Source organism: Aspergillus ochraceoroseus (genome assembly GCF_002846915.1).
Source record: "Aspergillus ochraceoroseus IBT 24754 chromosome Unknown P175scaffold_4, whole genome shotgun sequence".
In the NCBI taxonomy this organism is placed as follows: Eukaryota; Fungi; Ascomycota; class Eurotiomycetes; order Eurotiales; family Aspergillaceae; genus Aspergillus; species Aspergillus ochraceoroseus.
This window is the reverse complement of record NW_024468479.1, coordinates 1,499,315-1,519,411: the sequence shown is the minus strand read 5'-3', so window position 1 is coordinate 1,519,411 and position 20,097 is coordinate 1,499,315. Positions and strand designations below refer to the sequence as shown.

General features: G+C 18.7%; 1 protein-coding gene across 1 annotated transcript; it reads left to right on the top strand.

The window, feature by feature from the left end:
• Positions 1 to 110: 110 nt before the first annotated feature.
• On the top strand, positions 111 to 679 carry P175DRAFT_0458899 (mitochondrial 37S ribosomal protein mS33; the record flags this gene model as incomplete). The annotated part of the gene is made up of 4 exons (XM_040894686.1): positions 111 to 149; positions 255 to 463; positions 513 to 562; positions 626 to 679. The coding sequence occupies 4 exons, from the start codon at positions 111 to 113 to the stop codon at positions 652 to 654; spliced, it is 327 nt and encodes a 108-aa protein (XP_040752343.1). The 3' UTR covers positions 655 to 679.
• Positions 680 to 20,097: the final 19,418 nt, after the last annotated feature.

Genomic DNA, 20,097 nt, shown 5'->3' with positions numbered 1-20,097 from the left:
TTTTGACGGTATCCATTTGATCACGTGCCAAGTGGATCACAAGTTCTCTCCTCCAGAACTTACAATCATTTCAAATATACTCTCCATAATAAGACGACAACTCCCTCGATATGGCTACTCCGTACAGTCGGTTGCTGGACCTGGTTAAGGTACGGAAATATATCCTATCACACTCCATACCCATCCCTTTGCTCACCATGTTCGACCTTTCGCCTGCGGTTGACTCGCTATATTAATATTGACATCGCAATCAGGTTCAGTGCCAGGTTTTTTCTCTGAATTTTAACCCTCAGCGGTTGCGGCTGGGTAATAAGGTGCTACGTCAAAGACTACGAGGGCCAATGGTGGCAGCATGGTACCCAAAAAAGACGGTTTCTTTCCGTGATCTGCAGAACACTTGTAAACCTCTAGGTTTGACAACATTTGACGAAGCCGAGGATGACAGAGAAGAAGCCATACAAATGTAAGTCCACTCAGCCCACATTGCCTTCCATGTCTCTTACCAGTACTAGTGCGAAATTGCGAGGAAAGGGCAGGCCTAAGAAGAAACGAACAGCTGCCGGTAAGTTGCCTCCATATTTCTACCGTCCCAGTGTTAGCCTCTAATATTTATATTGTCACTTAGAGTCGAGGACAGCAAAGAAGAAGAAGTAGACACTGTACGATCAAGGTTTTCCAGGTGTTTTAAGTTCTTGTGGCGTGAGATATTTTTTTTTGGTTCTGTACAATAGAGAATTCTGTATATCCTGCTGTGTGCCTTTTGGTGGGGGCAAATTATTGCTACATATCTGCTTTGATGCTAATTGGATAGTGTAGAAACATGATGCTAAACCCCAGGCATGTCCAGGGGTAATTAAGAGTTACGTGCCAGTTTATCAGTAATAGGGAGTTTTAGAGTGCCATGTTACTACTTAGTCTATGGTTAAAGTTGCGCTATATACGCACAACCCCCACCCTACTTGCCCATATAACTAAATATTATTAGTAAATAGTCTTTTATTTTATATTAGATAAATTACTAAAGGTAATACCTAGTAATAGATTACTTAGAAATAAAGGTCTGATTCTTTCTATTCTAATAAAATAAGTAGGTTTAAATATAATAAAATTCTAACTTTAGAATTAGAGTTAGAAGAAATAGAATCTAACTAGTATAAGAAAATAGAAGGCAGGACTAGAATTACTAGAAATTATTTCTAAAATTAGTAATCTTATATTTTTATAATTTAATATACTATTAGAGTACTAGATTTAGTAAATATTAATATTACTACTAAGTAAGGATAGTAATATATAATCTAATATATTTAGGCTACTATTTCCTTTCTAAACCTTTATATTTCCTCTGAGTATCTAGCTCTTTTCTAATTAGATCTAAATTTAATTTAATTTAATTAAATTTTTTAATATTATAATTTAATAACCTTTATTAGATTATAAATCCTCCTTAAGGTTCTATTTATACTTTATAAATCTTAAAGAATTCTTATAAAACCCCTATATTAGATCTTCTACTTAATTAGATAAAGATTTTAGTAAATTACCTAGTATTATATTATCTTATCTAGATAAAAATATAATATAAAATAGTAAAAAAGTCTCTATAATCTATTATAGTAGGTAGGCTAGTAGTATATATAACTAATAATATAATATATATTTAGAGTATCTATATATAGGTCTAATAAATTAGACTTAGATTAGAATAAAAATATAGCTTAAAGAATTATATAATAATTAAGAATAAAAATTTAAAGTAAGTCTTTATTATAAATTATATATTAATATTAATATTAATATATATTAGAGTACTATAATTAATATAAATAATAATATATAACTACTTTATATATTTAGATTATTATTTTTTTTTAAATCTTTATACTTTCTTTAAGTATTTTCTTTATCTCTTAATCTCTTAGTTATGTCACAGTGTGAAGCCATAGTACCTATCCAGTTAGATTCTACCCTGACTATCCACCTCTATTCCTGTATTTAAGCTATATTACTCCTGATCCTATTATAGCTCTTCAAGCTATATCCTATCTATTATCTAATACTTATTATTCTATTATTCTATTTAGTTAGCCCTTAATTAATAAATATCTAAATCTAATTCTATATTCTAATATTATATAGCTCCTTTTTACTAGAAGTTAATTATTATTATTATACCTATCTTACTACCTATATTATTTAAAGATATAGATACTCTTTTATATAATACTTTTAATAAGCTAAGATAATATATTATTAAAATATATTAATTTTTTACTATTATTATAAAAGAATTTTATAAATTATCTATCTTATATTTTATTATTACTAATTTTTTTAATTATATTTAATAAAAAGATAATATAATTAAGTACTAGAAAATATAAATTAAAGAAGTTTAAGAAAAATTATTTAAAGTACTTATTTAAAATAATATATTTTTTTAATTACTATTTTTTTTAGAAAAAATACTAATATTATTATTATTTTTATTATTATTATTACTCTTATTATATTTATTCTTATTACTTAAATCTCTAAATAATTTCTTAATCTTAATAAATTTAATAATTAATAAAATAACTTAAGATATTTTATTTTTTAAATTTATTAAAAAATAATTATAAATCTTAATTATCTTCTAATTCTAAATAATTAAATAATTTATATAATTAATTATCTTAAAAAAAATTTTATATACCTAAATCTTACTATATATTTAAGATAGAATCTATAAATTAAATAATTATATTAAGATTTTAAAAATTCTAGAAAGAACTTTTAAAAATCTAAATCTAATAATTAATACTTATATTAACTTATTCTATTTTTAATAAATTTATTATAAATTTAATATTTTTTTTATTAAATTTTAATATCTTATATTAGAAGAAAATATAAATAAAGATATATTATTTATAATTTTAGAATAAATTATTAATTAAGAATTTTAAAAAATATTTAATATATTTTAAAATTTTATTATAATATTATATTTTTATTAATTATCTATAAAATCTAAAAAATTATTATTATTATTATATAAATATTACTTTATCTCTATTTATAAAAAATTCCTAGCCCCTTTAATCTATTTTAAAGCTAATTCCTACTATTTAAATTCCTATAAACTTTATTAATCTTATTATTACTACTACTTCTACTAAAGATTTAATAGACTTATTTACTACTTACTACCTTAATTACTAAATTTAATACTTATATTACTATTATAGTAGTATTAACTATCTAGTAAGTAGCTACTTATACCCTAATTAAAGATTAACTAGCTATATCTCTATATTTACTACTAAATTAGACCTATACTTCCTATTAATTAGAATCTTATTTACTAAATACCTTCTATTCCCTAAATTAGAAAATAAAGTATCCTTAACTTAAATTATAATTAAAGATACCCCTAATACTCCCTTTATTTATTAAAAGTTATAATAATTAGAATAATAATAGAGAAAAAAAATTACTAATTTAAATTAATAATTTTATTTATTAATCTAAAAAGTTTTAATAAAATTTTATTAATTTTTATTATAATTAATTCTAAAGTTAAGAATAAATATTTTATAGACTATAATTAGACTATAAATAATTAATTAAAAATATTATTATTAAAAAATCCTATTTTATTAAGAAAAGTTAATAATACTCTAATAAAATTTAATTATATTATTTATTTTATTTATTTAATTTAAAGAATTTATAATTATATTAAAAAAATATTATTTTTCTTATAATTTAACTTATATACTTTTCTATTATTCTTAACTTACTTTAATTAAAGATTTATAATTTCTAGATTAAATTTACTAATTATATTATAAAAAGTACTATAATATATCTTTAAAATTTATAAAGATTTTAATATTATATAATATATTATTAAAAGCTTCTCTTTAATACCTTAATCTTTATTCTAAATTTCTAAAGAATTAAGATATTACTAAAATCTTAGTTACTACCTATACTATATATACTTACTATAAATATTAGATATTTATTACTACTATTATAGATATTAAAGCTACTCTAAATCTTATTATTATTATTAAATTTAAGTTATAAGAATAATTACTCTCTAAGTTTATTAAATTTTATAATATATTCTTACTAAAGGACGCTAAGTACCTACTACTTTACTAATTTAATAATTATAAGATTAAATTACTATTAAAAAAAATCTTATTATTTAGGAGCTTATATAGTATATCCTAAAATAAATTAAAAATTTTAAAGAAATAGATTAAAAAAAATTTAAAAAAAGATTTTATTTACTCTAGTTTTTTTTTTATTATATTTTTTATTATATTTATAAAGAAGCCTAAGAAAGGCTTATAATTTTATATAGATTATTAAGCTTTAAATATAATTATTATAAAGAATTATTATTTATTATTACTAATAAAAGAAATATTAAATAATCTAAAAAAAATAAGATATTTCTTAAAAATTATATTTTTACTTTTAATAATTTATAAATTAAGAAGAGATAAGAATATCTTATTATTTTTTAAATTTAATTAAGCTTATTTAAATTCTTAATAATATTATTTAGATTTACTAGAATTCTAATATTATTTTAAAGATTTATTAATAAAATTTTATATAATTATTTAGATATTTTCTATATTATATATCTAAATAATATTCTAATTTATAATTAAACTTATATTAAGTATATTTATTATATTTAATAAGTATTAAAATATCTATAAGTAATAAGATTTTATATTAAATTTAATAAATATAAATTTTTTATACGCAAGATAAAGTTCCTAAAACTAATTATAAGTAAAAATAGCTTTTAAATAGATTTTAATAAGGTAAAAATAATTATTAAGTAAGAAATACTAACTTATTTAATTAATATTTAAGCTTTTATTAACTTTAGGAACTTTTATTATTAATTTATTTATAATTTTTTAAAAATTATTAGATTACTAGTTAATTTAATTAAGAAAAATATTAACTTTAACTAAATATTTATTTATTAAAAAATATTTAAATAATTAAAAGTTATTTTTATAAATATTCTAATATTAAAATCTTTTTAACTAGTTAAAAAATATAATTCTAGAAATTAATATTTTTAATTATATATTTATTAAAGTATTATTATAATATAATAATAAAAATATATTATATTTTATTATATTTTTCTCTTAAAAATATTTTATAATAAAATATAATTATAAGATTTATAATAAAGAATTACTAGTTATTATTTATTATTTTAAAAAATAATATTCTAAATTAAAAAAGACTTTATTACTTATAAAGATTATTATAGATTACTAGAATCTAAAATATTTTATATTAATTAAGTTACTAAATTATTAATAAGTTTACTAGTCTAAATTTTAATTAAAATTTAATTTTTAAATATATTATTACCTTAAAAAGTTAGGTATTAAACCTAATATATTAACTAGGAGGTTAGAGAACCTACTTAAGAAAGGAAATAAATAATTCTTTTATTAGAGCTAGATTATTCTAAAATTTAAAAATCTACTATTTAAGATTACTACTAATCTAAAATTAAATATTAATAACTAATATTAAGTATACTTTATAAAATAACCTATTACTAATAAATTAATCTCTCTACTATTAATATTATAATTACTATTTAATAGAGCTTATTTCTAAGATAAGAAGCTCTAGTCTATTCTAAATATCTTAAAGAATAGTCTACTAAGATACTCTAATATTATACTAGCTAATTATAAATATACTAGATTATACCTAAGATATTAAGACTAACTTTATATACTTAATTATAATAAAATAAAAGTTAAAATATTAAGACTTTATTATAAAAATCCTACTATTAGATATTTTAAGAGAATTAAGATATATAAATTAATATTATATAAATATTTCTAGCCTAGAATCTATAAATATATAAATTAATAAGTCTAGAATTATTATCTTTATTATTAAATTATTTTTTTTTAAAAAATAAAATAAGAAATATTAAGATTTTTATTAATTTTTAAATATACTTAATAAAATATAAATATAGATTTTATTATATATTTATTATTAAGTAATAGTTATAATATTATTCTAGTTATAATTAATTATTTAATAAAGATAAAGTACTTCCTTTCTTATACTAGAATAATTAATATTAAAGAAATAATTAATTTATATTTTAAGTAAATCTAGAACCTCTATAATATTCTTAAAATAATTATATTAAATTATAGAGTCTAGTTTATTATTATTTTTTAAAAATATTTAATATTCTACTTAAAAATCTATAATTTACTATCTATTATTTATTATTCTAAAATTAATAATTAAATTAAATATATTAATATTATCTTAAGATAATATTTATAAATATATATATTATATTTATAAAATAATTAATTTAAGTAATTATTAATAATTAAGTTTACTATTAACTTTATTTACTTTAAATTTATAGAAGTACTATTATTTATAGCTAATTATAAATTTTATTTAATATTAAGATTTAAGCTAAACTACTCTATTATTTATCTTATTAAGAAAAATATTAAAAAATTTATTAATATTATATATAAGATTTATAAGTTTATCTATATTAAGATTTTATTTATTTAAGTTTATTATAAGATATAAATTAATTATTAAAGATAATCTATATATTATTATACTATAAGATAAGAAATCTAGCTAGATACTTATAATATTTAAATACTCTATCTATAGAAGAAGTTAGACTAGAAGAATTTTAAATTATACTATATTAAGAAGATTATTAGCCTATATATTTATAAATTTAAATTATTTAAAAATATAAGAATTTATTTTATATTTAATATATTTTTATTCTACTTTATTATTAATAATTCTTTACTTAATTAATATCCTAATCTACTATTACTTATTAAAATTAAAAGATTAAAAGAATAAAAAGTTAAAAAAATCTTTAATTCTTAATAAGTTTATTAAAACTATAGTAAATTTAAGCTATAATATATTATTAAATAGATTAAATATAATAAATTAATTAAAGAACTTACTAAATATCTAAAGAATACTTATTAACTAGTAAATAATTATTATCTCTATTATTTTAAGAAGCCCTAGCTACTTCCTTCCTTTTTAAGTCTTAATAGAGCTTAATCTTAAGAAGGGGGATACTATTATAGTATAAAGCTATAGTACCTATTTAATTAAATTCTACCCTAACTATCTATCTCTATTCCTATATTTAAGTTATATTACTCCTAATTCTATTATAGCTCTTTAAGCTATATCCTGTCTATTACCTGATACCTACTATTCTGCTATTCTGTCTGGTTAGCCCCTAGTCAATGAATATCTGAATCTGACTTTGCACCCTGACAAGTTAATCCTAATTAAATCTATTTTAGTTAATTTTCTCCTATTATTATTTAATAATCTCTTATTAGGTTATAAGCCCTTCTTAAAATTCTAATTTATATTTTTTAGACCTTAAAAAACTCTTATTAAACCTTTATACTAGAAAATAATCTACTATCTAATTAATTAAAGATCCTAGTTAAAAGGAACTTTATATAATTATTATTATATAATATTATTTAGTAAGTAAATTTTATTTATAAAAAAAAGAGAGTAATAATTTTATTTATAAAAAAAAGAGAATAATAATTTTATTAAAAAATAATAATTAAAGTATTCTATTTAAATATATTATTTAACTACTTTAATTAAAGTTTAATTATAAAATTTAATTATTAAAATAATGTCATCGCAGGCAGGCTAGCAGTAGGTATAGCTAATAGTAGGGTGTATATTCAGGCTATCTATATACAGGTCCAATAGGTTAGAGTCAGGTTAGGATAAGGATATAGCTTGAAGAGCTATATAATAGTTAGGATCAGGAACTTTAAGTAAGTCTCTACTATAGATTATATACTAGTATCTATACTAGTATATAATTCTTAATTTACTATCTCTAGTATCTAGATATTTATAGTTATATTATAATAATATTCTCTTTCTTAAGTTAAGCTTTAGTAAAGTATTCTTAGAGTCTAGACTTTATAAGATAGTAATAATAAAAAATAATAATATATTTAGTAGTATTCTTTAGGTAATTAGTAAGAATTTTAATAATAATAAGATATTTAATTTACTTAATAATATATTTTTAATATAAGTAACTATCTTAGCTATAGTAATTCTAGTAAGAGTTAACTACTTTCTTAATCTTCTATTCTTTAATATTATGTCACGGCGACCACGTGACACATAACCACATGCCCGCAACCACATGCCAGATAACTAAGGATACTTAGAAGAGGATAGTAATAATCAAGTTACCTATACCATGCTAGTAACTTAACTAGATAATATAAATAATAATATAATAACTCTTAAAATATTAAGAAATAAATATTTTATTTTATTACTTTTAATATCTTCTTATTATCTTTATACTCTATATAACTTTACTTTCTTTACTAATATTACTTATATCTAAGTACCTTACTAGTAAGATACTTATAATTTAAAATATTTTTTTAATTAAATAAAGTAATATAGTAAGTATAAGAAGGACTACTTACTTCTCTTTTTAAAAAATAATAAATCTAAATTTTATAAAATCTATAACTATAGTTCTAGAAATTATTATTAAGAAAGATTTAATAATATTAGTAATTTTTTAATACTAACTTATTAAATTAATAAAAGATAATAAATTATAGTATATAATCTAATATATAATATAAGTTATATAGATAGGTAAGAAAAAGATACCTAAATCTAAATTTTTTAAAATATAAAATCTAAAGAAACTTAATATCTTTTTAGAAGATTTTTAAGATTATTTTAAATTATAAAAAAAAAATTTATAAGAATAATATAGTTAAGATCTATTTTATTATAGATTACTTAAAAAATAATATAAAGTAAATATAATACTTTAAGTATAAAATAAATTCTAAAAAACTTACTTATATAGAGTTTATTAAATTCTTATAAAATTTTTTAAAATTAAAGAGAGATTATAAATAAATAGTAATTTACTAGCTCTTATATATAAGATAAAGACTATAATAAAGTATATAAATCTTAATAATTTAAATAGAAAAATTTATTCTAATAATTAAAGTTAATTTTAAAAGATTTCTTTACTAGCTAGCTATTTAAATAACCTAGCCTAAATTATATAAGGAAATCTAGTAAGATATAATAATATTATAAAGTCTAGCTAAAGTTACTAAACTAAAAGTAAGATATAAGAAACTCTAGAAATAAAAAAAATAAGAAAAATTAAATAAAATATAATTAAACTAATTTCTAGAGTTTTATATATTAAAAGATAATTTAAGAAAGAAAAAGAAAAATAATAATAAAATAATAAATTTTTAACTAAATAAATTCTAGTAAAAAGAATTAAAAGAGAAGTAATAGAATTACTAGAAATAATAAAAAAAAGGCTAATATTATTAGTATAATTAAATTAGTTATATTATAAGAAAATATTCCTAGTATAGAAAAGATATTATAGAAGTAGAAAAATTAAAAAACTAGAATTAATAATAATTAAATATTCTAGAATTTCTAATACTCTAATAAAATAAAAAGATACTAGTAAGATTTTTTTTAATTATTATATTTATTCTAGTAAATAAGAAATAGATTATAATAAGAATACTTATAGATACTAGAGTAAATAAAAATTTTATTTTTTATTATTTTTTAATTAAAAAAAGAATAAATTTTAATAAAATAAAGATAAAATAATCTATATATTTTATTAATAGCTTAATAGTACTATATTATATAAGATTCTAGATAAAGAATTAAATTATAGATAATTTTAATAAAATTAGAGAATTTAATATAGAATATTATATAATAAATTTAAAAAAAAAATATTAATTAATTTTAAAATATAATTAATTAAGTCTAGTTAATTCTAATATCTTTTTAATAATAAATATCTAGTATTATTAAGAGAAAAAATTAAAGATTAAGATTAAGTTATTTAAGTAATTTAAAAGTATAATAAGATAAGAACTAATTATACTAATTTTAAGCTAATTATATAATAATAATAATATAATAAGGGCTCTCCTTAAATATTATAAAGAATAAAAATTAATATTTTTAAAAAAAAAGATAGAAATACTTTTCTTTAAAAAAGCTAATTATAATATATTATTAATTACTAGTATAATACTATTAATAGGCTAGCTATATAATATATTAAGAATAAAATTAATAATTTTAAAGAAATATATTAATTAAATATTAGAAAAAGAATAAATCTAATTTTTAATAAATATAATAAATATACTAGTACTTTTTATATAAAAGATTAATAAATTATTATAATTTTATATAAATTATAAGGGCCTAAATATAATTATTATTAAGAATTAATATTTTCTCCTATAAATTAATAAGCTAATAAATTAACTAGTTAAAGCTAGATAATTTATTAAACTAGATTTATAAAATATTTATTATTAGATTTATATTTATTAAAATAATAAATACTATAAATATTTAATTATATTTTTTAAATTATATAATATTCTAGCTATTTTTTAAGTATATATTAATAAGATAATAAAGAAAATTTTAGATAAATTTTATATAATATATTTAAATAATATTTTAATTTATTTATAAATTAAAGAAAAATATAAGTATTATATTAATAAAGTATTATTATATTTTTAAAAATATAATCTTTATATAAAACTCTTAAAATATAGCTTTTATTAAGAGAAAGTATATTTTTTTAATTTTATTATAAGAATTAAAGAAATTTAAATAAATTTTAAGTAAGTATATATTATAAATAACTAGCTAGAATTATACTTATTCTATAATATTTAAATATTTTTAAGATTTATAGAATATTTTTAAAAATTTATTTACTAATATTTTAAGATTACTACCTTATTAAGTAATATATTAAAAAAATAGTAAAAAGGAAAAAAAGTAATTTCTTTAAAATAATAAAAAATAATTAAAGTATTTTTAAAGTACTAAAATAAGTATTTTCTAGATTTTTAATATTATAATATTTTAATCTAGAATAAGAGATATTTCTAATAACTAATATATTAGAATTTATAATTATAGAAATCTTAATATAATATAATAATATCTAATTTATAAAAATATAGTATATTACTTAGTAATTTATAGTCTTTTACTTAAGAAAATTAATTAAAGTAGAGAGAAGATATAAGACTTATAATTAAGAATTATTAATTATAGTAAAATATTTTAAGATATAATATTATTATTTTAAAAATAACTTATATATAATATATATATAAATAAATTATATAAATCTAAAATATTTTTATATTATAAAGACTTTAAATTAATATTAGACTAGATAGATTAAGCTTCTAGTAATATATAATTTCTAGATTAAATATTAATTTAATAATCTTAATCTAGTTAATATATTTTTAAGATAAAAAGATTATAAACTTACTTAATAGAATATAGTTAAGGAACTCTTATCTATACTTTAGATAAAATTAGGAGATTTATAGAATAATTAAAATAAGAATAAAATAATAGCTTTTTAAGAGATTCTAATTATATAATTAAAAAATCTAGAACTTTTAATCTAAAGAATACTAGTATAAAAAGTAGCTAGTAATAAATAAGTTTATAAAATATTATTAACTACTTTATAAGACTTATTTTAAAAAATATAATATAAGAATACTTATATAAGTTATATTTAGAATAATATTAGTAAGAAATATCTAATATATTAGAAATATATTTAAATAGTAAAGAATCTCTTTAAATAAAAAATAATAAAGTAATTTAAGAATAATATTAAATAAAGATAAATTTATAAGAGTAGATAGTATATTAATAATAAAGAACTAGTATAATATAATAAGATTATTTATATTTTTTTTAATTAAATAATATATTAAGAATTACTATAAATATATTATAATAACCTATATATAGGTTACTTTAGTTAAGAAAAGATATTAGACCTTATTAAATAAAAATTTTATTAAGATATTCTATAATATAATATTAAGAATTATATAAAGAATTATCTAATTTATTAGAAAATAAAGATATCTAGATAACTTTTATAAGGCTAGCTTATAAAGCTCTTAATACTAGAATACTCTTAATAAAATCTAATTCTAGACTTTATTATAGGCTTATTACTATTAATATAAAAGAAGTATATATATAATACTATTTTAATAATTATAAATTAATATATTAAGAGAGTTAAATATCTTTTAATAATAAGAAATATTAATATTAAAGAGTTAACTAATATATTTATAAAAAAAATTATATTTAAAATAAAAGTATTAAGGAGTCTAGTAAATAACTATAGCTTGCTTTTTATTAATAAATATTAAATCTAGCTATATTAGGAGCTTTAAATTAAAGAATAATTAAGTATTATATTTTACTTATAGATAGATAGCTAAATAGAATATTAAAACTAGATATTAGAAATTTATTTAAAAACTTATATTAATTATTAATAAATTAATTAATTAAATTAACTAGAAATAATAGAATTTATATATAATAATATAAAAATATATTATTAGGAATATTTCTATATAAGATATAATATAGTTACTAGCTAGTACTACTTAAGTTTATTAATATTAGGAACTCTAGTATAGTTATAATAATAGGAGAATAGTGTCACGGCGACCACGTGACATGCAACCACATGCCGAACCACATGCCGAACCACATGCCCAGTAACCAAGGGTAATTAGGAGAACAGCAACATTCAAGTTACCTGTGCTGTGCTGGCAACTTAACTAGGTAATATAAATAGTAATATAATAACCCTTGAAGTACTAAAAGGCAAGTACTTTATTTTATTACTTCTAATACCTTCTTATTATTCTCATACTTTATATAGCTTTACTTCCTTTACTAATACTATCTATACTCAAGTACCTTACTAGTAAGATATTTATAATTTAAAGTACTTTCTTAATTAAGTAAAGTAATATAGTAAGTATAAGAAGGACTACCTACTTTTTCTCCTAAGGAGTAGCAGATTTAAATTCCATGGAATTTATAATTATGGTTCCAGAAATTATTATTAAGGAAGGTTTAATAGTACTAGCAATTCTCTAGTACTAACCTGTTAAGTTAATAGAAGATAATAAGCTATAGTACATGGCCTAATATATAGTATAAGTTATATAGATAAATAGGGAGAAGGTGCCTGAATCTAAGTTCTTTAAGATATAAAACCTAAAGGAACTTAGTATCTTTCTAGAAGATTTTTAAGACTACTTTAGGTTATAGAGGAAACTTTATAAGAGTAATATAGTAAAGATCTACTATATTATAGATTATCTAAAAAATAATATAAAATAAGTATAATACTTTAAGTATAGAGTAAATTCTAAAGGACTTATCTATATAAAGTTTACTAAATTCCTGCAGAACTTCCTGGAACTAGAGAGAGATTATAGGTAGATAATAGCTTACTAACTCTTATATATAAAATAAGGACTATAATAGAGTATATAAATCCTAATAATCTAGATAAAGGAGTTTATTCTAATAATTAAAGCTAATTTTAAAGGATTCCTCTATTAGCTAGCTATCTAAATAGCCTGGCCTGAATTGCGCAAGGAAATCTAGTAAGATGTAATAATATTATAAAGTCTAGCTAAAATTACTAAATTAGGGGCAAGGTATAAGAAACTTCAGAAATAAGAGAAATAGGAAAGGCTAAATAAGGTATAACTAAACTAATCTCTAGGATCTTATATATTAAAGGATAATTTAAGAAAGAAAAAGAAAGATAATAATAAAATAATAAATCCCTAATTAAATAAATTCTAGTAAAAAAAGTTAAAGAAAGAGTGGTAGAATTACTAGAATTAATAAAAAGAAGGCTAGTACTACTAGTATAATTAAACTAGTTATATTATAAGAAAATATCTCTAGTATAGAGAAGGTATTAAGGGGGCAGGAGAATTAAAGAACTAGGACTAATAATAGTTAAATACTCTAGAATTTCTAGTACTCTAATAAGATAAAAAGGTACTAGTAGGACCCTTTCTAGCTACTATAGCTATCTTAGTAGGCAAGAAATAGGTTATAATAAGAGTGCTTATAGATATTAGAGTAAATAAGAATTTTATTTCTTACTACTTTTTAACTAAAGAGAGAATAAATCTTAATAAGATAAAGATAGAATAACCTATATATTTTACTAATAATTTAATAGTATTATACTATATAAGATTTTAGATAAAAAGCTAAATTATAAATAGTCTTAATAAAACTAGAGAATTTAATATAGAATATTATATAGTAAATTTAGAAGAAAAAAAATATTAATTAATCTTAAGATATAGCTAGCTAAGCCTGGTTAATCTTAATATCTCCTTAGCAGCAAATATCTAGTACTATTAAGGAAAAAAGCTAAAGATTAAGATTAAGTTACTTAAGTAATTTAAGAGTATAATAAAGTAAGGAATTATTATACTAGTCTTAAGCTAACTATATAATAATAATAGTATAATAAAGACTCTCCCTAAATATTATAAAGAATAAAAATTAATATTTTTAAAAAAAGAGATAGAGGTACTCTCCTTTAAAAAAGCTAGTTATAATATACTATTAGTTACTAGTATAATATTATTAATAGGCTAGCTATATAGTATATTAAGAATAAAATTAGTAATCTTAAGGGAGTATATTAATTAAATATTAGAAAAAGAATAAATCTAGCCCTTAATAAGTATAGCAGGCGCGCTAGTACTTTTTATATAAAAGGCTAATAGATTATTATAGCTCTATATAGATTATAGGGGCCTAAATATAATTATTATTAAGAATTAATATTTTCTCCCATAAATTAATAAATTAATAGACTAACTAGTTAAGGCTAAATAATTTATTAAACTAGATTTATAAGATACCTACTACTAGATCTATATCTATTAAAGTAATAAGTAAAAGATAATATTTTATATAAGATATAAATATTATAAATATCTAGTTATATTTTTTAGGTTATATAATACCCTGACTACCTTTTAAATATATATTAATAAAGTAATAAAGGGAATCCTAGATAAATTTTATATAATATATCTAGATAATATTCTAATTTACTTATAAATAGAAAAAAAGTATAAATATTATATTAGTAAAGTACTATCATGCCTCTAGAAATATAATCTTTATATAAAATTTTTAAAGTATAACTTTTACTAGGAGGAAGTATACTTCCTTAACTTTATTATAGGAATTAAAGAAATCTAAATAGACTTTAAGTAAGTATATATTATAGGTAACTAACTAGAACTATACTTATTCTATAATATTTAAGTATTCCTAGAATTTATAGGATACTTCTAAAGATTTATCTACTAGTACTCTAAGATTACTGCTTTATTAAGTAATATACTAAAGAAAATAGTAAAGGGAAGAAAAAATAGCCCCTTTAAAATAATAAAGAATAATTAAAATATCTTTAAAATACTAAAGCAGGTATTTTCTAGATTACTTATACTATAGTATTTTGATCTAGAGAATAAGATATTCCTAGTAACTAATATATTAGGATTTATAATTATAGGAATCTTAATATAATATAATAATACCTAATTTATAAAGATATAGTATATTACTTAATAACTTATAGCCTTCTACTTAAGGAAATTAATTAAGATAGAAAGAAAATATAAAATTTATAATTAAGAATTATTAATTATAGTAAAATATTTTAAGATATAATATTACTACTTTAAAAGTAACCTATATATAATATATATATAAATAGATTATATAAATCTAAAATATTTTTATATTATAAAGACCTTAAATTAATATTAGGCTAGATAGGCTAAGCTCTTAGTAGTATATAATTTCTAGATTAAATATTAGTTTAGTAATTTTAACCTAGCTAATATACCTTTAAGGCAAAAGGATTATAAACCTACCTAATAAGATATAGCTAAGGGACTCTTGCCTATACTTTAGGTAAAGCTAGGAGGTTTATAGAATAATTAAGGTAGGAGTAAGATAATAGCTTCTTAAGAGATTCTAATTATATAATTAAAAGGTCTAGAACTTTTAACCTAAAGAATACTAGTATAAAAGGTAGCTAGTAATAAGCAAGCCTATAGGATACTATTAATTATTTTATAAGATTTATTTTAGGAGATATAATATAGGGATGCCCATGTAAGTTAAATTTAGAGTAATATTAATAAGGAATATCTAGCATGCTAGAGGTATACTTAAATAGTAAAGAAACTACTTAAATAAGAAGTAATAAAGTAGCTTAGGAATAATATTAAATAAAAATAAATTTATAAAAATAGATAGCATATTAATAGTAATAAGCTAGTATAATATAATAAGGCTATCTATATCCCTTCTAATTAAGTAATATATTAAGAATTACTAAAAATATACTATAATAATCTATATACAGGCTATTTTAGTTAAGAGAAGATATTAGATTTTATTAAATAAAAATTTTACTAGAATACCCTATAATATAATATTAAGAAGTATATAAAGAATTATCTAATTTACTAGAAGATAAAGGTACCTAGATAACTTCTACTAGGCTAGCTTGTAAAGCTTCTAGTACTAGAATATTCTTAGTAGGATCTAACTCTAGACTTTATTATAGGCTTACTACTATTAATATAAAAGGGGCGCGTGTATAATACTATTTTAGTAGTTATAGATTAATATACTAAGAAAGCTAAATACCTCCTAATAATAGAGAATATTAATACTAAGAAGCTAGCTAATATATTTATAAAAAAGATTATACTTAAAATAGAAGTACTAAGGAGTCTAGTAAGTAACTATAGCTTATTCTTTACTAGTAAATATTAGATCTAGCTATATTAAAAATTTTAAGTTAAAGAATAACTAAGTATTATATTTTACTTATAAATAAATAGCTAAATAAAATATTAGAACTAGATATTAGAGACTTATCTAAAGACTTATATTAGTTATTAATAAATTAACTAGATAGACTAGCTAGGCATAGTAGAATTTATATATAATAATATAAAAAATATATTATTAAGAATATCCCCTTACAAGACATGATATAACTACTAGCTAGTATTATCTAAGCTTGCTAATATTAGGAACTCTAGCATAGTTATAGTAGTAGGAGAATAACTTAACTAACTATAAGTAAAATACTATTAGCTAGAAGAGAGCCTGTACTATACTACTAAATAGTAAGTAAGGAGCTATAATAGGAGGTATTACCTAATTAAGTACTATATAGGCTAATAAGTACTACTATCTATAAAGAATATCTACACGTGGAGGCCTAGTAAGAAGCTAGATACTAAATATAAAGGGCTATTTAAAATAGTTAAGGTAATAAGTTAATAAATATACTACCTATAACTACCTAAATTATATAGAAAAATCTATCTAGTCTTTTATATATTACTCCTTAAAAAATAGAATATAAGAGATAGTGACTCCCTAGTACTACTCTAGCTAGTTATTATTAATAATAAGAAAGAGTAGGAGGTAGAATAGATTATTATATAATAAAAGCTATATAGTAAGGACTAATATCTAGTTAAATAAAAAGGATAGCTAATATATAAAAATATTTAGTAATTAATAAAAAATTTAGAAAATATATAAGATATTTTAAATAAGTTCTACTATATAAATAAGATATAAGTAAAGTACTAGTAAAATATTATAAATAAGTAAAATATAAAAATAATAAGTTAATAAGATTAAGAAATTAAAAAAATTATAAAAATATATTAATAATACTATTCTTTCTCTTTTTCTTACTAGATTTTAAAGTTTAATAGGGGTATACTATAAGTATTAAAAAATTTTAAGAAAATAACTTAATTTTATTATATAAAAATAAAAATAATAAATACCTATATTATAATATTAGTAAACTCTTAATTATTATAACTATTCTAAATCTTCTTATTACTATTCTCTAACTCTATTATGCTACCCCTAACATACTATATATTAAGTAGGCAAAATATATTATAATTAATAAATTAAAATAACCTTTTTATCTAGTCCTTAGTCTTAAGATAATAGATAAAAATCTTGGTAATATAGGCTTATTAGGTACAGGCTACTATACTTACTACCCTACTAAATATTACCTAAATTTTCCCAAGACTAACCCACATAGATAAGATAATAAAGAAGCATTTTTTATATAAGTAAGTATATTAAGTATATTATTATTCTAGGTTTAGGCGTATATAGGAATAGGCTTCTATAAGACTATTATTCTTATATTACTAAGACTTGGTATACTGCAGGCAACACGGTGTCTAAATAATAGTAACCAGGCCAGTGGAGGCAACTAAAACAGGCAGAGTAGCTAGGGCCACAGTAATAATAGGAGCTAGTATAATAACAGGAGCTAGCATGATAATAGGAGCTAGCGCGACAATAGTAGCAGGAGCAACTAGAGTTACTATAGTAAAAGAAGTAAAGAGAGAGATAGCAGGAGTTACTATAATATTAGAAGTAGCTATAGAGAATAAGGGGGATATAGTCCTGCTAGATAATATAATAGTAATAGCAGGAACTATAAGAAATGCATTAATAGTAATAGGGGTTATAGGCACTATAATTAGTATAGATATAGGGGGGTTTGCTATAGGAGCCTATAAATAATTAGTATAATAGACCTATATTATTAGAATAAAGGCACCTATAGAGAAAAAAGTAGTAGCAGCTAAATAAGCTCTCTTTTACAGGAACGCGGCCAGCATGGTATCTAATAAAGGATATTTAGGAGGAGCCATAAGGTCTATAATATAATTAGCTATTATTATAATACCTAAGTAATAATAACCTATCTAGAATAATATATTAATCTATTAGAAGGGACCTTTTAGAATATAGATTAGGTTAGAAAGTATAAGTATAGAGGAGTATTCCCCTATAATATTTATATTATAATAATACCTTTACTTATTATTAGTATACCTAGTAAATTACTTATTCTTATTTATTATTCTATTTAAAGTAAAATATAATACTATTTATATCCTATTTAATAAAATATAATTAATAGAAATAGTATTATATATACTATTATTATCTCTAGTATTAAATAAAAAAGTAGGTTATATTATACTAACTAGGACTAGCTCCTTCTTAGTAGGGTGCCAAGCTAGATCAGGTATAGTACACGCAGCGCGTGGACATGCTGTTAAGGAAAGAAGAGGTAATTATTATAGTAATTATATAATATATAACCATATACTAAATTACATGCTAAACTATATGCCTAGTAACTAAAGATAATTAGGAGAATAGTAATATTTAAGTTACTTATACTATACTAGTAACTTAACTAGGTAACATAAATAGTAATGCAATAACTCCTAAAGTACTAAGAGGCAAGCACTTTATTTTATTACTTCTAATACCTTCCTACTATCCTTATACTCCATGTAGCTTTGCTTCCTTTACCAACACTACCCATACCCAAGCACCTCGCCAGCGAGACGCTTACAAATAGCTTAACTACTTATAAGTAAAATACTAGTAACTAGAAAAGAGTCTATACTATACTACTAAATAATAAATAAGAAATTATAATAGGAGATATTATCTAATTAACTATTATATAAGCTAATAAATATTACTATTTATAAAAAATATTTATATATAAAGATCTAGTAAAAAGCTAGATACTAAATATAAAGAATTATTTAAAATAATTAAGGTAATAAATTAATAAATATATTATTTATAATTATTTAGATTATATAGAAAAATTTACCTAGTCTTCTATATATTACTTCTTAAGAAATAAAATATAAAAAATAATAATTTATTAGTATTATTTTAGCTAGTTATTATTAATAATAAGGAAAAATAGGAGATAAAATAGATTATTATATAATAAAAGCTATATAGTAAAGACTAATATCTAGTTAAATAAAAAGAATAGCTAATATATAAGAATATATAATAATTAGTAAAAGATTTAAAAAATATATAAGATATTTTAAATAAATTTTACTATATAAATAAAATATAAATAAAGTATTAATAAAATATTATAAATAAGTAAAATATAAAAATAATAAA